The 23,467-nt window shown below is 42.6% G+C and overlaps 1 protein-coding gene across 5 annotated transcripts in view; it reads right to left on the bottom strand.

Annotated features, from left to right (window-relative positions):
* Nucleotides 1-23,467, bottom strand: part of VPS35L (VPS35 endosomal protein sorting factor like) — a 124,278-nt gene that overhangs the window by 7,725 nt on the left and 93,086 nt on the right. For all 5 annotated transcript variants that reach the window (XR_010590859.1, XR_010590858.1, XM_042853225.2 and 2 more), the window contains 2 exons: nucleotides 20,332-20,497; nucleotides 10,562-10,680 (listed from right to left, as the gene is read on the bottom strand). Coding sequence is in view for 3 of the 5 variants with exons in the window: in XM_042853225.2 (XP_042709159.2) it covers nucleotides 10,562-10,680; nucleotides 20,332-20,497 (285 nt within the window). In the remaining 2 variants the exon portion in view is untranslated. The remainder of the gene's footprint in view (nucleotides 1-10,561; nucleotides 10,681-20,331; nucleotides 20,498-23,467) is intronic.

Genomic DNA, 23,467 nt, shown 5'->3' with positions numbered 1-23,467 from the left:
ATGCCTGTGTTGCTAGGCACTGCTATTATCAAAGCCCACGTCCGAGAGGAGATATTTATTTACCATTGCTTTTCTAGAGCTGTGCTTTGTGTTCGGCTCACTTGGAAAAGAGACCGTTGATTAAAAGGCAGAGCCTCATCTACTACAGTAATTGAATCAATTGAAGAGCAGTTAGAAGCAAGTGCACAATCATGGTGAACCCCCCACATTAATTAACAAATTTCATACTTCACTTGAGCCCTCTCTAAATTCAGCCAGTAAATTCTATGGCCAGTATGCAGTATTGCTGTGGCAGTGAAAGGAAATTAACGTTTCCTATCACGGCCAGCAGAACTAATTGCATATGCACGCTATCAAAAAGGAGATGGCATGGACCGAGCAGCTAAATAAGGACAAGAGAAGATACCCACCCCCACTGGGGGCAGTAGCACTTGATCATTAAGCATTTAGCGACCAACCTACAAACACTCCAACTCTTTCAAATCAGTGAGATTACGCATGGTAACAAGTACCAGCAAACATGTTAATAAAACACAGGCTCAGACCTTCACTATTTTATCTATTTTTCTCCCACTTGTGACTGTGTCTTTTATTCATGGTGCCCCTTAGTTTGGGAGGCTCTCCCAAACCTAACATATGCCAAACTACCTTAGAAAACTTTGGACAACGCGTCTGTCAGTGAAGCATCTAACTATGAAGACAACAAGCCATTGTATGGTTTGGGCCACTGTATTTTATTCATAAGTGCCTTTAGAATGTAAGTTCTGCACATACCGATTCTGTTCTTTATTTAGCATGTTCAGCTGCTACATACATAGGAAGATATTTTACACAACTGACCAAAAACAAAACAAAACAAAACACCAAATTGGCAAGGTCATGTAGCATTAGGGTATTTAACTATCACACGGTTGAATATTTAAAGTCATCACATAGTACAAGTGGCTACTTTTCAATAGATTATTACTTTTATATTCTGAGGTGGTGCTTAGAATAGTAGATTGAAAACCCCTTTCTTAAAAACTTTTATTACAAAAATTATGGGTCACTCAATGAGTGTATAAATCCCCACTAGCGTTAATGGGAGTAATGTGCAGCAGTCACGGAGGAAATGCTTCCAGTTACATTTATATACTGTAGCACCTTTCATCCCAGTGGCTCCCAAAGCTCTTTACAGCCTTACGGTATGTCTATACTACCCGCCGGCTCGGCGGGCAGCGATCGACCCCCAAGCGCTCTCCCATCGACTCCGGTACTCCACCGGAGCGAGAGGCACAGGCGGAGTCAATGGGGGAGCGTCAGCAGTCGACTCACCGCAGTGAACACACCGCGGTGAGTAGATCTAAGTACGTTGACTTCAGCTACATTATTCACGTAGCTGAAGTTGCATAACTTAGATCGATTCCTGCCCCCCGCCACCGTCGCCCAGTGTAGACCAGGCCTTAGATTCAAGCATCATTTCATCCACTATTGAAATGTAGCCACCTCTGGACACAGACACAGTCCATCAGTCTGCCCCCGCAACACTATTCTAACAGGAAGCGCAGCAACATATCTAGCAAACTATCGGGAAACTATGAGTAGTTAGAAAGTAACTATCAGAGCTGAGATAAAGCCAGGACACTGCACTAGGACCAACACCTTTGGGCAAAATGAAAAAAAAAGAAAGAATATGTGATGATGTGGCATGTCCACATGCGTTTGAGATGGTAGAATAATGCGATGCAAAGCCTTTTTGCCACTCCACCATGTATTTTGTACTTGTAGATTTTAAAGAACTACTTCAGAAATGTTTAGAGTATTTAAATTATCTGGACTATTTCCCCCCTCCACCTTAGGTTAACCACTTGTGCCTACCGTATTTTCCGGCGTATAAGACGACTGGGCGTATAAGACGACCCCCAACTTTTCCAGTTAAAATACAGAGTTTGGGATATACTCGCCGTATAAGACTACCCCTCTTCCAACGCACACCAAAAAAAAATTAAAAAAACATCAGATTTGATTTCAATATGGTAATTTTAATTCAAATGCTTATGACATGCAGGTACTTAGCAGGAAAACTGTCACTTATAAACATAAGGCTATTTGTCATCAAACATGTAAACATAAAACAGTGCAAGTGGATTAAACTTTTCCTAATTCACTCTAAAGCTGAAAGGAAGGATAAGACAATAAACCCATGGGAGCTGCCATGCTGTTTGTTTTCTAAGCTGTCAACCAAACTGGAACTGATGATGATAGGAGGAAGATAACAAACAAGAGAGAGAGAGCAAGTGCCGGGCAAGTCCCTGGCGAGTTAGCAACGCCCATCATAACTGCAAGCTACGGTATTTTTACAGGTTTTGCTGGCGTGACAGTTTCCCTTTAAAAGCCTTCAAAATCCTCCTGTTCGTCATCTGATATCATAAGTACATCAATGACATCTTGTGATACATTTGTAAGGCAGTCATCGTATGGATCGAATTCCGTATCAGATGGTGTGGTCTCAGCTTCGGCTTCCTCTTCATCTTGCCACAAGTAGTCGTCCTCCATACCATCTAATGAATTTGATATGCCACACTTCTTGAAAGACTTGATTACTGTTTCTGCATCAATATCATTCCAGGCTTTTATGACAAACTTGCACAAAACATCCAACTGTGGAGCACGCATGTTTCCTCCTTTTGTGAATGACTTTTCGCCGCTAACCATCCATTCATTCCACTGTTCTTGAATGCGATCTTTAAATGGCTTGTTTAGGCACACATCCAGTGGCTGTACCAACGATGTCAATCCTGCAGGAATAACTGCCGCATCTGTGTTTAGTCTTGCAAGCATTTGCTTGGTGCTGGGAGTTAAATGAGCCCTGAACATATCCCACACCAGTAGACTACATTTTTGAATAAGTCCACCTGGTCGCCTGCTCCATACATTATCAAGCCATAGCTTTACCCCTTCTTCATCCATCCAGCCTTTTTCATTCACATGTACAAAACAACCAACAGGGAACTTGAATTTTGGCATTGTTTTTCTTTTAAAAATAATCATTGGTCTCAGTTTGGCGCCATCAGCTGTGCATCCTAGTACCACTGTAAAACTGGACTTCTCATGTCCTGTTGTTTTAATTAAAATTGTTTTTTCACCTTTTTGATGGAAAGTTTTATTTCCAACCATATCAAAATTCATTGGAGTTTCATCCATATTTCCAATACTACTTAACGCATAGCCATGTTTAGTGCGCTGTTGTATTACGTATCGATGGAAACTATTTACTTTGCTATCAAGATCTGCAGGTAATTTTGGGGCAATTTTCATCTTTTGCCTCAGTACCATATTATGCCTTCCCATGAATCTAGTACACCAGGATACAGTGGCCTTAAATCTGTTGCTGTGATCTGGGTTAGATTTGGCCCACTGAAGTGCAAACAAATGTATTTTATTTCGTGTCACTACATAACCGTTTTGGCGATGCTCATTCACCATGTCTGCTACATGTTTTTCGAGTTCTGGCCAATGTGGAGTGCCTCTTCTTAATGCACACTTACCCCTTGGCATACTCTTTAATGCTTTTTCATTTGCTTTCCAGTCCCGAACCATCTTTTCTGTTACTCCATATTGTCTTGCAGCAGCGCAGTTATTATGTTCCATGGCAAAGTTTACAACTTTAAGTTTGAAACTGGCTTCATATTTCTTTCTTCTTGCTGGTGGAGCCATGATGGGGTTTTGACTGTTGGACATTTGTATACTGTACTGTATGTACTGGTGCTATACTGTATGAACAGGTACAGATACTGGTGCTGTACTGTATGTGGTACCCAGTATACAACAACCAGCCAATCACGGCAAGCGATGTACCTTACCGGCGATTGGCTGGTTGTTGTATACAAAGCCTGCTTGGATTGGTCAGCTCTCCCTGCCTGCCCAGCCCTCCCTGTCTCCAAGACTATCAGAGCGGTAGCGCAAACACGCCTCTTTCACCCGTCTGGCCCACCCTTGTATCCTATTACCTCCTTCTCTGCCTTTCAGATCTCGCACATGCGCGCCTGCGCCGCTTCACTGCAGTCCTCAGGAGCGAGATCTGAGAGGCAGAGAAGGAGGTACGGTAATAGGATACAAGGGCGGGCCAGACGGGTGAAAGAGGCGTGTTTTTCTGGGCACAGTGCCGCTCTTTCTCTTTTTTCCATACCCCGGACGTCCCGGACGCCTGCAGCTTGCTCCGCCCTTCACTTACACCTTCCCGGTGAGGCGCCCCCTCACCTCGTCATCGGGCGGGGATGCGGCCGCGGCCGTTTTTGAGCTCCCCCCACCATATGCGGCGACTGCAGATTCTCCAGTCCGGCTCGGAAGTTTCAGCACCCGCCCTATAAGACGACACCCGGAGTATAAGACGACCCCCGACTTTTGAGAAGATTTTCCTGGGTTAAAAAGTAGTCTTATACGCCAGAAAATACAGTATATATTTTTGCTTGAATCCAAACATAAAGCGAGACTGTTTGAAACTGCCTGCAGGTTTACGATAGTAATAATCCTAGTGGAGTTAGATTATTGAGCAGAGAGCAGGAGAGGTGGTCAAAGGTCTCTCCCCTGGATATCCCCACCACATTGTATTTCTCTACAATATATATGCATGTGTATATGGCCCACACTCTGTTTAACATTTTAAAAAACTTGGTAACATACAGCACACTTCAAAAAGGATGCAACACATTGAAGACAGAGTCAGAAGAAAGGGATGTACATTATTCACAGTATTTAGAGGTAAGCACACAGGTACAAGTAGGAGATGGGGATCCAATCATATGTTAGAAGTTGCAAAGTTAAGAGATGCACAGGCTCCAGAGAAGATGAAGTAAAGGCCATATATGAAAAGGAACAAAACCGAGAGGCATGCAACACTCTGCATTATGATCAACAAGAATATTTGTGTAACATGGCACTGACCTCAAATCTGAGTGAGAAATCCATGTCAACGTGCTGTCAACTCCACTGACATAACCAAGACTGAATTGTGGAGGGCGTTCCAACTCACAAGAATGTATTTATGGGCAGCAAACAGAAAGGAATAGATCAAGTTTCTGGCAGTCACATAAATCATGAGACTAATAGTTCCCACACCAAAGAGAGCAGAGGGTACCCACTTGGTAGGCATTTTTCATAATCTTTGAAACAGTGTAGATGACATTGGAATAAAGAAAGAACTACACAACCCCAGAACACGTAGCCTCTTATGTCACTCATGTCCTATCCCCTCCAGCAAAGAGTAGAGTAATATCTTAATTTAACATGGCACGATGGAGAAAAATGTGATCTTGCTGGTCTTCAGTCTTATTATCCATTTTAGCACTGCTTACAATAGCAACCCTGCTTCCGAGCATTCACTCCAGTCTTCTGTTGAAATCTGCTCGCTTAGAGCTTCATGCTGTGAGGAACAAGGCATTTGGGGCTTTAGATGTGCTCCTTCCTCTCAGGAGGTCACAATGGGCAGCTTCTCCTCAAGAGTCCCTCAGGGGCCTGTTCATACACATTAGTCAATTAGGGAAGATCATAAGATGGTATAGGCAGACATCATCAAGCTCTCAGAACTTAATCCACAGTGCCATTACACAGTTATCCTCCCTTTGGGATAATAAAGCCCCTCGATATAAGACAACTGACTCAAGTTCAGCCTGAGTAAGAGGTGATGCTGATTGGAACAGAGGAAACACTAATAACCCAGCAGCAGCTCTGAACTCGCCAACTGTTGCAAGTGCAAGTCCCCTGTTTACTAAGGTAGTATGGACACAGTCTTAGGGTCCTCTTGGACTCATCATTGCTCCTGCACTCCTAAATAGTAACAGCAAACAGAAATTCCTTCTTCAGATGGCCAAATGACTAAATCCTTTCTTGTGGATACAGACCTTGAAACAGCTCTCTGATTTGTCAGTCTCACTCTAGGAGTATTCCAACACACTCTACATGGGAACTCCAGCTGGTTTGGCATGCAGGAGCTTGCTTTCCTGGTTAGACCAATGAGAACATACTACTCCAGTGATCCAAGCCCTATATTGGCTACCGATCAGATTCAGGATACCCTTCAAGACCATGGCCCTAATTTTTAAAGTCTTCATTAAATGAGAGCTGAGCAACTCAGCTATTTGTCTCTCTATTGCCACATGGGGTTCATGGATGATGGAGTCCAAGGCAATACTCTCAGAAGCACTTTTGTTGAAAGCCCTTGTCCAGAGAAATCCTTGTCAGTGGAGATCAGGATGGTTCCCACTCTTGCCACTATTAAAGAGCAGTACAAGACACTTCCCGCGGAGCAAGCCTTCCAAGAAAACTGTAAGCTTCAACTATGGCCTGACTAGATTTCTCAAACTGACAACTTAATAAAAAGTAGTTGCTTTTCTAGACATATCACAACTGTACTCATGAGACCACTCAATACCTTTTGGTTATGGAAGCAAGATGAGATGTTGGAATGAAGAATTTTAACTGGTTGTAGACTAATCAAGTTGCTGGAAATTCTGAAAGCACTGTAAGTTCACCTTGTCTTTGAGATGTATGATTTGAATGAGGAGCAGGATGAAGTTTGCACTTTTGATAACTGGAACTGTGGGAGAAACAGAATTGCAGGTATTTGTTTCTGGCAACTCCTACAGCTTATAGATACTTTCCCAACAGTGGAGGAAGCATACCCCCTGCTCCAAGGAGCTAACAACGCCATTACCGTTTGAAGGCTTTAGTAACAATACTGGAGTGCCAATAATAGAGAATTGTTTCAGGAAGAACTTTAAATCTTTAACATCTTTAAAATAAAAAAATAGGTGAGCTAATCAGGTAAATAGGTACAGTGGCTGAAAGATTAAGGCGCTTTACTATAATCCTAAAGGTTGAGAGTTCAAGTCTTGCTTGATCTCACCCTGAAAGGCCATCACCAGTTATCACCCAGGTGCAAAATGCGTACCTGATCCATCAGGTTAGGGCAGTCAAAGGTGGTCGGACATGACGCTGGCCACCTCACTTCCTGGTGTAACACTGGCTATGAAACTGCCTTAACTGCATCAGCCTGAGGAGCCATTGGTTCTGGGGAATTCTGACTAATCTGGCGCTCTATATGTTACTCAACACATGGTGAATCCACGCTCAGTTTTTTGAAGTGGGAGAAAACACACTTTCTAGCGACACTTCCTGGTTGAATGGAGCAATACCAAGTGGCTTTGGAGGAACCAGTTTCCATCATTCCCTGAGACTTACTGTAAATAGTCAAATGTCTATACAGGAACAGAAACACTCTAACAAGAGGCTATCAAGACAAGAATGACCTACAGCAGACCTACTGTAACACTTTGGATTTGGATCAAAAGCGAATGGCTCTGCATGAAACATGCACACATTTGACTGTTCACGACTCAGTCCAACTGCAGCAGGCAGGATTTTAACATTTATTGCACCCAAAATGCAATAAAAATGCAAAGCAGGGAACAGTGTGGTGGCACACTCCCATGACCACAGATGGTTTGTATTTGTATAGGGTAGTTTGGGACTGTACATTTCAGTTCAAACACTAACATCTCACAAAAGAAGCAGCATTTTTAAAAGATATTTTAAAGTAATATAGGAAGAAAGGAGGAGCATACTGTGTTAACATCAGATTCACTTCTCTTCCTTCAAATTGCAGTTTGGTAAAATCATTTTATTACATGAAAATCAATTCCCTTTTATGGGTTTCAAATGAAATGAACCAAGGAAAACCAATATCAGCAGAGGCTTGTTCATGTAAATGAGCAGCCAAATAATAAAAGGTCGCTAACACTGAAGTAATCAAAATAAAATCTGAGACTATTTTCTGCCAAGTACTGCTTTAGAGCTGAAGGATGTGACTTTAATCATCCTCATCAACCCCTACACCCCCTATCCTCCCAAAAAAGAAAAAAGAGAAATACTTGGCTCCTATGTAGTGCTCTTCATCCACAGACCTGAAAGCACTTTGTAAAGGAAGGCAAATATTCCCCCATTTTACAACTGGGGAAACTGAGGCACAGAAGTGACTAGACTTGTCCAAGATCACACAGCTTGCCAATAACAGAGCTAGGATCAGAATTCATGTCCCTTTACTCTCAGTCCAGTGTCTATCTACTGGACCACAATACCTCCTGCTTCAGTGAATTAGCTAGAGGGACTCTCTTAGTAGTCTAAGCATCAGGTTTGTAAAGCTAGACTTCCTGGAAATACAAATCTCAATGCCAGCAGGACAGGCTCAGCCTGTGTGAGGTAAATACAGTGACAGTTTACTGTGTTTGCTATTTGACAGAGTATCTTAAAACCCAGTCCTATGTGTTCTGTGAGCACATTGAAAAGATCCCATGGCACTATTCGTAAGAGCAGAAGTTGCTTTGGTGTCCTTGCCATTGCCCAGGGTGCTGGTTTGCTGTTGCATCCAAAGAGAGCTGTATTTCATTGTGGTACTGTACACACACAGTTTATGCTGTACGTTGGAATATGCCACTGTAAAAATGTGGGATTTATTAATTTTGAATCTCTATAGTTGTTTTATGAGAAAGTATTTGATATCAAAGGCAGAGGAAATACTACTCTAACAGCAGTAGCTGGACTCTCAAGTGTGTGTTACTTAATGAATTCTTGGAGGCAAACCTTAAGGATCTCTCTCTCTCTTTAGAAGAATTTCTAAAATGTAATCCCAGCAGAAGTGGGAGAAAATAAAAAGAAACCTATTTGGCGAGAAGCCAAGTAAGATGACATAAGAGAAGGACCTCGGCTCTATTTTCTTTCCAGCAAAGACTCACTTTGCCCTGTATTTCAGGCTATAAGACATGAGACAATAGTCTAATAGAGGTAGTTAAAAAAATTAAAATAAAAGCTGTTGCTGTGGGAATTGAAGCTCAGAAACAGACATGTTACCAGGGCATAGTCTGTTCTCATGCAGAGGTGATGAGTTCAGTAACGTGGAGAATGCCAGTCATTACCCCATAACAGATGAGCCCATAGAGCTGTTTTTGATCTCACATACTGTATAAACCCAAAATCAAGGAATCCAGTAAGTCGACAAGGGTTTTTGCTTTGTTTTAGCTAGTGTAACCATTATTCAAAATAGCGTAAAAGTGAAAGTACTCCCTACAACCAAGCAAATAATTCTTAATCACCCTCTGGGATGCAGAACTTTTACAAATAAACTTCCACTGTATTTAGCTCAGAACAGACTAATGGGTTAATTCTCATTTTGTCCATTAGCCTATTCCAGAAGTCTGGTTAGACTGGTGAGAAAAATAGCAATTGGGACTAGGGAGAAAGTAGAGACTTTGGTTTAGGTCAGGAGTGAAGTGACAGCTGGGAGGGAATGGGAACAGAAGGGAGCTGAAGAGATTACACCTTGAGAAAAGCAGCAGGACCAAAGTTGGCACCAGAGCAGCTTTCACTGCCTAGCAAAAAACAATTCTGTCTGGTACAACTGACTGTCCATGTCATGCACCGAATGCAGCTAAACAATCCAACTCTTAAAGAGTACAACAACAAATAGTGGGTTATAAATATTACTGAATCTCTTCACCCCACTGTTGCCTACATAACACCATACAGTCCTCTCCAGCTTTGTAAACATTCACAGGGCTTTCGAAAAGCAGCAGCACACTATATTGCACTGTCAATTATTTACTCCGGGGGAATTCTGCATCACTGTGTGCACACAGAATTCATGTCTCCCACAGATTTCTTTGCTTCCCCACAGAAAAATGACTTCTGACAGGGAAGCAAAGGGAAGCCACAAGAACGGTCACACACCCCTCCCCAGCAGCGCAGGCAGATTGGTTCGGGTGCCCAGAGCAGTCGGTAGACATGTAAATCACCACTGTGGTGAGTGGACTGGGGAGTCGTGCATGTGAGAAAGAGACACTCTGTCCCTCTCGTTTGCTATTGCAGCACATTCGGCATGGAGGGGCAGGGCTTCAGGGTGTTTCTGAGGAGATAGGCATGGGCAGAGCAGAATGTAGAAGCCTGCCTGCTTTGTGAATTGTTCCCATTGTCTTTGTGAATTCCCCCAGGAGTACAAAACAGGTGTAAAAGTTTTAAGACTCCTTTACATTGCCAGAGAGGTGTAAAGGACAGTATGGCCTTATAAATACTTATGGTACTTTAGTGATTAGAACCAATCTAACTTTCTGGACTGAAAAAATTTCCAATAAAATGTGCTCTATGAACTGTTTGCTACTGATCTTTCTGGAGATGGTCAGTAGCCAATATAAATTGTGAGTTTGATTCCCCAGCCCTCACTTGCTCTTCAGTTGTCTATGATATAACACTGAGCATATGGCTGCATATTGTATGCTCCCCACTCCCATTCTCCATCCATTGTATTGTAATTTAAATAAATTACTGAAATAATTGAAACCAGTGAGATTATATTGCGTTATTTTGACAAATAAAATATGCAGAACTTTTGCAGAATTTTAAAATATTGTGCGCAGAATTTTTTAATTTTTGGCGTAGAATTCCCCCAGGAGTATCAATTGGAAAGGCTCATTTATTGGTCTCTGCAAGTGATTTGGTGTTGCATTATACAGTAATAAGACAAGAAAAGTCATACCTCCTCCTGTCCAAGGGTCTTCAGATGGTCCAGGATCTGAGCGATCACTGCCTCACACAGCTTGTTAATTTCAATCAGGAACTTGGAGTCTCCACCATAGAGGGTGTCATTGGAATCAACTGCAGAAACAAGCATAAATAAATCTAAGTTTAATTTGGATAATTATCTAAGTGTGTTTGCTGCAAAACAATACTGGATATTTAAAACAGATTGTTTTTAAAGCTGTAAAATGACCCCACCTGCATATGAAATCTTTCATAAAGACCTGACACCTGTGTTTTTACCACCATTGCACACTGCAACATAAAGCAACATACAGCACAACATACGAATCTTCCATATAGCCAGATCCCTTGCTTCCACTGAAGTTAGACAAGTTTTGCCATTGACTTTAATAGGAAAGCGATTGATTAAGTGGATGAACAATTTACGCTTTATCCAATACAAGCACCAACATATAGTTTTGCAGAGTGTTCCAGCAACCACAAACCTGGAGCCCTCATATATTACCATACTGCTTTACAACTGCAGAAAAGCTACTTGTCTCTGTCAGAGCAATAGGGTTCATGGAAAGAGAATTTCAGAAAAATTCGTGAAAACTGAAAGGCTTGTGCCCCTTTTGTAGCACATACCTCGTACACTGTACATTTAAATTTTTCACTTAGCTGTTCCATACCTTTGTTTGTAACTTACTACATGAATGCAAGGCTGACAATCTGGACAAAAATTTGGCTTATTGACATTGCCACCCCAATTTTCCAGATCATTAAATATTATAAAATGTGTTACTGGGACAAGTGACACCAGTTTCTCTTCAATGCTTAACCCCTCTAGCTGATGCTCCCCGTATACCTCTGAAACCTAGTCCCATAAGTATAAGGAAATCAGGCATATGTGCAACTATCCAGGTGACTCTGGAATTATATATGCATGTTGCTTACACCAGGTTTATATTTATTTGTATACTTAAAAAATAGTAAGGCATTCTAAAATAAAAGTTGCCCATGACTTTCAGTTAAGCAATACTGACTAAATTCAGATAATAGCAGGAATTTTCAAATTAGTCTATTGTTTTATACCAACTACATAGCCTTCTTTCACCTAGCCACTTTAAGCAACATTCATTTTAAAGAAAATACATTACAAGAAGAATTTTCAAATACAAACATATTCTAGAGAAATCAGGGAGTGGGAGAGGAAGATCATCCCCAGTCCTCAGAGAACTCATCTATTTAAAAGGTTTTGTTTTATTGTTTTATTTTATTACTCTTTGGAAACTACTTTCCTTGCATACTGACAAACAACATGAGAAATGAAAGCTTAGAATGAACAGTCAGTCTGGTCACTACTGATGCACCATATTCAATTGGTGCTAGAGAAGCTTTTAACCGTTATTAACTGCAGTTTTATTTTTATTTTTTAAATATTGCAGTGAAAAGTAAATACATGCTGAGCAAAAACACGAGCGATGTAATTTTAGAGCTCATGGGTTCAAACATTTTACGCAGCCACAGACTTGATACAAAAAACTCGCCCTTTTTTAAATACCTGTGGCTTTTGTTCCATGGCAAATATCTATTTTATCAGTAATGCCAGCAGGCCTCATCTGAAATCAAGGCCCCACAGTGCTACGTGCAGTATGTGCCGGCCCTACCTGAAATCAAGGCTCCATTCTGTGAGGTGCAGTATGGACGTACACACACAGCCACTGCACTACAGAATGTACACTAGAAACATACATAAGCTGACTACAGAACAAGGAGATCTGATTCAGTCATTTGTCATACATAGGGTTGCCCACTTTCTAATCGCACAAAACGGAACACCCTTGCCCCACCCCCTTCTCTGAGGCTCCGCCCCCAGCCCTTCTCCGAGGACTCTCCCTCCGCTCACTCCATCCCTTCCCTCCGTTGCTTGCTCTTCCCCACCCTCTCTCACTTTCACCAGGCTGGGGCAGGGAGTTGGGGTGCGGGAGAGGGTGAGGACTCCGACAGGGGGGTATGGGCTCTGGGTTGGGGCCAGGGATGAGGGTTTTGGGGTGCAGAAGGGGGATCAGGGCTGGGGGTGTGGGATCTGGAAGGGAGTTCGAGTACGGGAGGGGGTTAGGGTTGCCAACTTTCTATTCGCACAAAACCAAGCACCCTTGCGCCGCCCCTCCTCTGAGGCCTCACCCCCTGCTCACTCCACCACCTCCACCCCCCCATCGTTCACTCTCCTCACCCTCACTCACTCATTTTCACCAGCCTGGCTCAGGGGGTTGGGTTGCAGGAGGGGGTGAGGGCTCCAGCTGGGGCTGGAGATGAGGGGTTTGGGGTGCAGAAAGGTGCTCCAGGCTCGGACTGAGGGGTTCGGAGGGCAGGAGGAGGATCAGGGATGGGGATTGGGGAGTGGGGGGAGGTGAAGGCTCTGGCTGGGGGGGCTGGCTCTGGGGTAGGGTTGGGGATGAGCGGTTTGGGGTGCAGGAAGGGGCTTCAGGCTGGGATCGAGGAGTTCAGAGGGCGGGAAGGGGATCAGGGGTTGTGGCATCAGAAGGGATCGGGTGCAGACTCCGGGCAGCGCGTACCTTAGGTGGCTCCTGGAAGCAACGGCACATCGTCCCTCTGGCTCCTATGGAGAGGCGTGGCCAGGCAGCTCTGCGTGCTGCCCCGTCCCCAGGTGCCACCCCCGTAGCTCCCGTTGGCCGCGTTTTCCGGCCAATGGGAGCTATGGAGCCGGTGCTCGGGGCCGGAGCACGTGGAGCTCCCGTGGCCACCCCTGCACCTAGGAACCAGACATGCCAGCCGCTTCCAGGAGCCACACAGAGCCAGGGCAGGCAGGGAGCTTGCCTTAGTCCCGCTGCACCACCTACCAGACTTTTAATGACCCGGTTAGCAAAGCTGACCGGAACCGCCAGGGTCCCTTTTCAAACAGGCGTTCCGGTCAAAAACCAGACACCTGGCAACCCTAGTCATACAATGTATGCAATCAGTCAATATGGCAGAAGACACGTTATTTCACTTTACTGACGAAAAGCAGTTTGTCTTATTTCTATAGATGTTTATTTTGTTGGGTTGTTTAAATTATGATCTAGGCCTTAACTCTGCAGCATCAGCCCTGGATGTCTGCAAAAACTGGAAATTCTGCAGCAGCAAATAAATTAAAAAAACTTGGTTATTTTAAATAAATTCAGATAGCAAGTTTTTGATGCTATGTATTTTGATATTACATATAATTTTTTACTATCACCAAAATTTACATCTTTGAACGTGCCACGGATTTTGAAAACTGCACTGTAGAAATTGCTAGGGATGAAAAAGGAATTTTGCAATTGGGAAAAGGACAGTTGTAGCTTTTGAGACACTGGAATATACCAGAAGTGGGGGATTTGTTTTAAATGCAAATAGGAAACCTCTCTTCTTTCTTCCTTTGTTGTGGGACAGGTACAGGTGACTTGAAAAACAATAGTTTTGGGAAGACTGGAAGACCTGGACTTCTAATTCCATACCTCAGCAATCTGCGATAAGTAAGGCTAAGATTTTGGCATGATTATTTTTAGTAAGTCACAGACAATAAACAAAAATTCATGGAAGCCCGTGACCTGTCTGACTTCTACTAAAAATAATCATGACAAAATGGGGAGTTGCGGGAGGATCCAGCACTCATGGCTGCTGCGGCTCCAGGGGGCCCTGCCACGGCTCAGAGCTCTGGGGCTGGCAGCTGGGGGGGGCCCTGCCACCTGCGGCAGCTGAGAGCTCTGGGGCCCCCACTGGCAGACAGCTCCAGCCACACAGCCCCAGGGCTGAAGCAAAAAATATCATGGAAGTCTCTGGAAGTCATGGATTCTGTGATATAATCGTAGCCTTAGTGATAAGCAACTAGTGCCTCTAATTATCTACCCACTAGTATTTACCAGTACATTCAATGATGGCTACGGTGCATTAGCTGGATATTTCAGTTATAAGCTGAAGTGAGCAGCAGCCAAATAGTTAATGCTGATATTTAAACTGCCATTACTAGGTTTCAGAATTAACACATTGACACCCTTGTGATTTCACATCTCTTCAAGCTATTGTGTCAGGCTGCTTGTTTGCATACAGGAAAGTAATACTGTATTGATTTACATTCAGTTCATGTTTGGTACAAACTTTGCAAATATCAAGAAAACCTAGATTCTCCAGCACAATTCCTCAGTGGCATGAGGTGTATGCGTGACAAATTCCACAGCCAAGAACAATGGGAATCACAGGGCTCAGATTCTGAAGTGGTGAATTGATAAAATGCCAAAAAACATTCTGTATTGGAAGAAGCATGCTGGGTAAATACTAGCATTAACAGGTTCTAATGTGTGATTATCTAAACCAGAATATAGGCCTATTTGGTATAAACACATTTTAACACCTGGATACATTTTATGCTATGTGCTTCTTGCAGATGCCAGGAAAACTGTTCCAGCACATGAAGTCAGTACTCCCTATTGAGTTAATACTCAAGTGCCCACCATTTTGCATCACAGGCACCGGAAACTCTTAATTGCCAGTGCACTAGGGCCCTGGATCTTATGACAATTTCATTTAGTAGTTAGATGAATGGCTGAAGACAATCCACTAAGTCCAGATGAAAGATTCCATATTCATTGTACTTGCTACTGCTTCCATTTGAATGGTATTTGCACCCAGTCAAGCATGAAAGCTATTTCACTGCAAGCTGAACTCATTTCAGAAATCCACCAGCATCTTTAATGCAACAAAAAAGCAGCTGCAAGAAGATAGTCCCATGTTTATTGATGTAGAATGAGATTAAAGATTCTCAGCAAGTCTTGGCCAGTCCTCTTTGGCTGTGTATATCCAGCATCATCCTCTTTCATGTCACAATTCTCTACTGACTACATAATAATCTGTATGCACTTATTTACGATCTGCAGGAAAGAAGGCATGGAAAGCTGTACTGAGGGAATAACGAACTGCTGCCATTGTTGATTTTAATTTTCTTCCTCAGCAAAATCTAGGTATTTCTAATAAATCAAATCTCCAAGAGAATTAAAAAAAATCTAATGTCCCCCAGACATCCTTCACAATCATTCCGACAGCTTCTGAGCCCCAGTTCTGTTTCTTTGTACAAGCACTCCAAGAAATCCATATAACCATGGTGCTGCTGTCTAGAAACAGAAATGTAGTTATTTTCCCCTAGGGCAACTTCACGTAGCATTTTTCATTTGATGATATCATAGGACTTTACAAACATTTAAATTTCAGAACATCCCCAAGAGATAGGTATGTGTTATTCTGACTCTTTTATAAATTCACTTTCTTAGGGAGTCTAAAAGAGACTAAGAAGATCTTCACTACAGTCTGGTGTCCCATATTGGCTCAACTGTAGACTTCTTGCTAGGCTGCTACATCTTGTCATGGATGGTGACTTTATCTTGGTAGCCCATCCACCAGAAGAACTCAAGTATTTATTTTAGATCTGTCTTTGTGTGAGAATCAGCATATCATCAGAAGGAAGCACAGTCTTAGAGCAGGGGACCAAAAGTCAAGATATCTGGGTTCTGTTCCAAGTTCTGCTACAAACTCACCACACTTTCAAACATTTTAATCACTCTGTACCTCACGTTCATGGTTCCAGCTATATAATGAAAAAATAAATAAATATATAACTGCCAGAGTGAGATCTTAGAGTTTAGGTGTAAAAACCACAAACAATTACAATCCACAAAGGACACTCTTCTCTGACTATATTTTAGCCTTTTTCTGCAGCACACTACATTTGCAGCATCTTTTTTATCGCTGTCAGAATCAGAATTTTTATAACTGATCACAACTTTTAAAATTTTCCTTCAGAGAAGCCAACCCTTCCTAAATGTGTATTTAGAAAGTAGGAAGCAGAAAACCAGTGCAGATATCGCTGAAAGAGGAAACTGGGCCTCTCTTTTCCTTTGCATGGATCCTGAAATAGGATTTAAATTTTGCTGTCACTAACTGCATCTCTCTTCTTTATTGAAAGTCTATTATGCCTCAGTGTTGTCCAAAGTGTCAGAGTCAGAGACCTGCAAGTCCAATGACTGGAAATCATCCAATGCATGGAAAGGTTTTTTTGCTAGTTGTTCCACCTTCCCTGTTATGATTTAAGAAGATAGAACTACCAAATCCAAACACAGCTGCATTTACAAAAAATATGTTTTGTTTTTAAATGCCTGGAAAATACGACTTTCTTCCCTTCTCCTCCAGCATTATGTCTCCACTATAATGATTCAGATTCTAGTAGGGGAATATTGGTTTCTATATATCCCACAAAATGACAATGAGCTTCTAAACCCACCATCTGTTTATGGTTAGACTGTCAAAGTAGCCCATATGAAAAGAGGAAGCAGGGCCTCTCCAACAGAGGGATGGCCATAAAGGCCTCATCCTGCTTCCAATGAGGTCAATGGTAAAATTCCATCCGTTCAACTGGAATAGAACTGGTCCCATCATGATCACAAAGAGCTAAAGCCTCAGTTAAAGATGGCTGTGAGCATCCCCTCACACATTTTTCCCCACCTTAAAAAGAGATAACTTCAGCCAAACCTGCCTACTCCAAGCAACTGGGTGAGGGGCAGCCTCCCTCTGTTTCTACATCTTGCAAGATTAGCATGATACAAGGAACTTAGCAGGATGAGACAAAAGTTGGAGAACATCTGAAAGAACTATTGTGTAGTTGATGCAACCACAAAATTTTGACTGTGTTGAAGTATGCAGTGCACACAGTTTTTGGTGCACTGCAGGGGCTAAAACACTGCTTAAAACAGAATCAGAACAAAACTTACTTCATTTTCAGGGCAAGTATCTCCATATGGGACATGTTTTTCCTTAGTGCTGACAGTGGCACTACTTGATACATTCAACATGTTGATCAATGTTAACAGACCTGTTTTGGTTATTTGTTATAATTAGAATAATCTGAGGTTTGCCACTATGAAATCTCAAGATACATCGGTAGTTTTTAAATGGTGATTCCCACAACAGATACTACCACTTGAACCTGCTTTCATAAATATATGGATTTGAGTCTCTCTCCTGTAAAACTGGCAACAGTGTTTGCATAATAGATTATTTTATCAGATGTGTCCCCACATGCTTGAATTTTAGAGCAGGACTGAGCTTTAAAGTCTGAGGTTTAGAGCTGTTAAATAATATATGCATGCAAAGTGTTGATAAGCCTAAGCTATGTTGACAGTTCAAACAACAAGAAAGACCCTCTAAACATATAAATGCAAATAGTTTTAACAAATTCTAAAAGTTTTGATAGAGATTCATCTGAAAAATTCTATTTACTTCTACTGGGAACTGCACTAACTAGTCAGTTGTATAATTATTCAGGCCGATTCACCCATCTAAAAATTTTCTTTGAAAAGAAAAAAAAATATTATTGCTGTTCTTATAAACTTGTTCTTTGATCTTAAAAAGATGGGCCACTTGTCTCACTTTCTCCTTTTTGTCTCCTTCACTATATATCACAGAATTAATCAGGATTAACTACAAGAAATATTTAATTTTTCTAATGAGTTGTAAATTCTTAAAGTACAAAACCAAACAGAATTCAGCCCTCAGGATGATCTTCAAAAAAATAAAAGATGAAACATAAATGCTAAAAAGCTAAAATCCAAAGCTAACAGAACCCAAAAGGCTATTCCAGTAGAGGGAGAGTTGGAAGTATAACAGAAGTGACCAGCGGATGCTCCTATTGGGTGGTTGATGCTGTATCTTGTCAAATAATAAGTGGCATATTGGTAAAAGTCATTTTCTTCTTCCATCTCCACATTGCCACAATGCAGTAATCCTGGAGGTATGGACAGTCTGCAGAGAAAGCCTTCACAAAGGCAGCTGGCAGGAAATCCCCAAGCTGTGGGAAAGTGTGTCCACAAAACAAAATTCTTCACCTACGCATACCCAGCTATGCTCAAGTTCACGTCTGGATTTTAAACAAAAGTTTATCTTAGCAACCTCTCTCTCCTGCTTTTACTGCAGCAGTGTGTGGAATTCACACTACAGTAGGCTTACACTAGCACTAGCAGCACACAGTCTTTCAGGCATAGCACTAGGAAGTTATGGAGCCAACAGAACAGACAGGCCAACAAATTGGAGATAAGAGGGATCAGAATGCAAGACCTGGGGATATGGAGTGGAGTTACAAAAACACAGAGGTAACATCCAAGGTTGAAGCTAGCCAGGAGGTGTCTCAGAAAAATAAAAACAGAGAAGAGTAGAGGGTCAAAGATAAAGCCTTGAGGCTCCTCATAGCAAAAGATGAGGGATAACATAAAAGCCTTCCTCAGCAGTTATAATAGTTAGAGAGAAATGTGCTAAAGACACTCTCCTTATGCTAAGAGCACCTCCTTTCACAATGATAAGGTATGCTGGGTTGAGTTTATAGCTCAAAAGGTAACTGATTATGATCTATATTTTTCCTGAGACAGGTCAGTTAGTTATAACACAGTCCTTTCACAATAGAATAGACCCCAAAGTTGGATTCTTGGCCCTTTTAGGTGCTATTTCAGCCTTTTTGTAAACATTGGAATCCCACTTAATGTACCTGATGAACTTAAATAGAAAACAAATTATTTTAACCTCTTTGGTAAAGTACGTGAGGGTCATGTATGACAACATATCTATTGCACAAATTCAACAATTAAGGAATCTATTGGTGAAATAGTGAGGATAAAAATAAACAATAATGATTAAGGCTGCGAGTCTGTCACTGAGGTCACAGATTCTGTGACTTTCCGGGACCTCCGTGACTTCTGCAGCTGCTGGTGCAGCTGGCCTCAGGGGCTGCCGGAGCAGCAGCAGTCCCAGGGACTGCCCTGGAGGCCTTCGGAGCATAGGTCCCTGGGGCCTCAGAGCAGTGAGCGGCTGGGGACAGTCAGCCCCCACCGTCAGTGCAGGGACTAGCCATCAGCCCCTGGAACCCACCCAGAGCAGTGGTGTCCCAGGGGCCCCCAGTGCAGCAGCACCCCCGGGTCCCAGGAGCTGCTAAGTTTTAGTCAGGGCTGTGAATTTTTATTTATTGCTCGTAACCTGTCCATGACTTTTACTAAAAATACCCATGACTAAATCTTAGCCTTAACTATGACCCTTTGGGGTGAGAGAAAAGAGGGAAGACAGTGAGAACATTTTGAAGAACTTCTGAACTGGTATGAGATCTTACAGAGTTGGATCATCCCTGTACTAATGTAACAGCCACTGTCTTAGCAGACACTGGGGACTGAACCACGGACTTCTAGAGCTAAAAGGATGAGTCTCTACAGCTTGCATCAAAGATCCAGACTCTCCAACTGTGAGCTGAATCAGACTTGCATCCTCTGTGGAATCTTATGTTCTTATGAGCACAGAGGAGGACGTACCACTCTCTGACAAGTGGGTTGCAATAAGATACTATTATTTAAAACAAATACACGGAGTACTCTTAACAAAATGTTTGACGAGGTCCATTGAAGAAAGCCAGTTTGGAGTCCCAGGATTTGCACAAATAAAGCTTGAAACAAGTAGATTAAGTATAAATGCTCTTTGTGGAATATTGTTTTATTTTAAGTATGGCCTGGATACCTGCTTAGCAACCCAAATGATCTCTTATGGTCATACTAGACTGTAGTACACAGATATGTGTAGGAGAATAATCCATTGTATAAGCTTATTGCTTCAATTTTAATCAGCTAGCATTTACACTGGCAAGTCACTGATCCAATGCAATAGGGGAACTGTATAGATGTAATGCTGTAGAGCATAGAACCCACAATAACCCTCACAGTTTACCTTTGTCTATGTGGTAGATATAGGTCTCCTGAGTCATTGCAGAGAGTAGATGCAAAACATTGGTGTAAATCCGAACTTTGTCATCACTATTATCCTCCCATGTATAATCCTGGATCACATTGAGCAGTCCTCGCACCAGAAACAACACTCCCTGTTCTGGATGGTCCTAAAGAACAAACAAGAGACAGACTAATAATCAGCGAGAGGTTTGAGTTTTTGGTTTTTAAAGTGCAGCAACATCTCTGTGACAGCAAAATACAATATAATTAAAGCCGTCAATGACTTCTCTGAAGTGTGCTTCCTAGCAAATCCATTTAAAACACATTCTAAGAGAAAATTATAACATCTTTTTGACCCATAATAATCAACCTGGTCTAGGCAGCCGCAGCAGACAAGCTTTGAAATCCTTTGCTTTCTAATCTGAGGGGGAGGCAAACAAAATTAGCTGTCAACTTCTTAACAGCTGAACTTCCAAAATTACACACTCTAGTTAGATTTTTGTTTTAACTCTTATTATTTCAGTAAACTACAAAAACAAGTATATTACTCATGTAATTATGAGTCTTAGAAGAAAATATACATTGGGAAGGCACCAAAGCTACAGAATGGCAATGGCCTTTTAATATTAAAAGAAATAATTAGAAGCACACCAACTTTTAGAAACAGTTCATTCTTCTTAAGAGTAGTTTCAACACTGCACCAACCTCAAAATGAGCTGGGATGTGGTGGTGTTACATATCAGTGTAGGAAGATGAGGCCCTGAAACAAACTCTTGTGTCAGAGGCCCAGTCTGAGGCCTGAAACCTGAACCAAAGTACTTCCAGGCATTGTTAAGCAAAAGCTGGGCTGTGAGCCAGAGGCAGGCCTCACTCACAGAAGTTGGCGAGAAGAGGGTTGTTAGAAGCAGGTGCATTCACATATAAGTGCTAATAAGAGGAACGTGTGCCAAGATGACATCAGAACACTCCACAGACATAACAAGGAACAGGCAGGTGCGTCTTAAAGACAGGGTCAAAAGGACAGCATGATGGATAGATCTGTTTGTTTGAACCAACATGATCAAAGGGGAGACAGCACCCTAATGAGCCAAGGGACTGTACTTCAATACGTCAGTAGGGATGAGTAATCTGTCCTGTAACTGTATAAAAGTACGTCCCGGAGTGCGCATCTTTGTCCAGCCTCGGGGGCAGTGGAGTGTCCCGCCACTGACTGAGCTATGTCCATTGCCAGGGGGCACAAATTCGTAGTATGTCCTGTAGAGTCTATAGGAAACTATTACTGTGCTTCGTTTGACAATAAACCTGGCTCGGGTTCCTTCGTACCTTACTAGAGTCTGTGGTCTTTGGGGGTTCTCTCGGGGTTTGCTGTGTCAGCTATCTGCGCAGAGCCGGGGCAGCACACAGAGGGAACACGCACGCAGCTGACTGTTATCATCATCATTGAACAAGAGCAGAGCACCACACCGGTAGCTACTAATAACAATCAGCACCTCTAGGACAGCCACATGGTAATAGGAGAGTTCCTCCATGGAGTGAGTGGAGAGGAGAGGACAGCAGGGACAGGATAGAGGCATTAGGGGATGGAAGCAGGGAAAACGATAGTCCCTGGAATCCCTGCCTCTCACTGGAGAAACCTTTCAGCACAGGCAGATCTAAAGGTGGGACCTGCCCTCCCTTCATTGCCAATTACTGCCATAGGCCAGGACACTTCATGACCATTTTCCCAAGTGAGAATTTAATTCTGAAGTTACCTCTCTTCAGTGCCACATCTGCACAACGGAGGCACAACAAACTACTGGCTAGCCACTCCTCTCTCTCACTCCATATTCAATACAATGCACTCCCTCAAATGCATGGCTCGAGCAGGGAGACACCATGGCTTCTGGCAGAGCACAAGGAGCAAACAAAGAAAGCATCTTGGCCAACAACACTGTGTGATATTTCTGCACATGTGGGTAGAGTGGGAAGGGGGAATGAGGGCAGCGGAGAACAGGAGAAAAAAAACCTGTTCCACTGTGGAGGGAAAGACATTTTTTTTAAGACAATAAAGGGAGAGAAGGGCCAAAAAAACAGTAAGACAAAAGTCATGACATGATATTAGGTGGCCCACATTTAAGGTTGTAACTGAGTTTCCACTCTGAGCCCAATTTTAACCCAAACGAAGGAATGTCAGCCTCAGAAGTGGTAAGTTAGGTATGGGCCCCAAGGGAGACTTGCTTAGTAAATGGGTTTTTTATCCTGGTTATAACATGCGTGGTTTCTATCAGTGTTTAAAGTGCTATCATTTTCATAGTAAAAATGGAACTTCTGAATTTCTTCACTTAGGTTTCATCGTTAGATCTTTATCATTAATTTAAGTTTGTCTCTTATCTTTCAGTAATAATTGCTAATGTTCAGAAGGAACTTTCTTATATCTGCATGTAAAATACGCCTCTGGGTTAAAACTTGGAAAGGAATGAAAATGTAATGTTTTGTAAAAATCTGTCTACTTCTTCAAAAAGGAAAATTATGACCACGAGCAGTTCCTAATTATTATCCCCAACTTGAAAACACCACCAGTTAAAAATGACACTACCTCTAAGGTTAAACTCATTCATAACAATGGACAGTAGTAAATAATAGTCAAAGCTCTGCATTGTTTTTCTGTTGTTGGTGTACATCCGGATCTTACAAAAATGTTGATCTACATTACAGAGACAACATGGGTGAGGTAATAGCTTTCATTGGACGAACTTCTGTTGGTGAAAGAGACAAGCTTTGGAGCGTACACAGAGCTCTTCTTCAAATCTACATTATGTTTAGTAGCGAAACAATCTTTTCTGGCAACCTACTAACCCTTGCACCCAGGGCCGGCTCTGGCTTTTTGGCCACCCCAAGCACAAACCCCCCCCCAAAAAAACGGGGGCGGCCAGAATGGCAAAGCAAAAAATAAAAAAAAAACCTGCAGCGCGGCCGGAGCCAGGGTGCAGGGGGACTCCCTGCGCTGCAGATGTGCCCCGGCTAGCGGGGGGAGAGGGAGGGAGCGGGGGGGAGAGAGAGAGAAGGGGGGGCGGCCAGGGCTTCAGCGGGGAGCTGCCACGCGGCCCTGCCGCCTGCCGGGAGGGCTCTGCGCTGCTCCGGTTGGCTGGGAGGGAAGG

Source organism: Chrysemys picta, chromosome 10, assembly GCF_011386835.1.
Source record: "Chrysemys picta bellii isolate R12L10 chromosome 10, ASM1138683v2, whole genome shotgun sequence".
NCBI classification, from domain to species: domain Eukaryota; kingdom Metazoa; phylum Chordata; order Testudines; family Emydidae; genus Chrysemys; species Chrysemys picta.
This window is presented reverse-complemented; position numbering and strand designations above follow the sequence as displayed.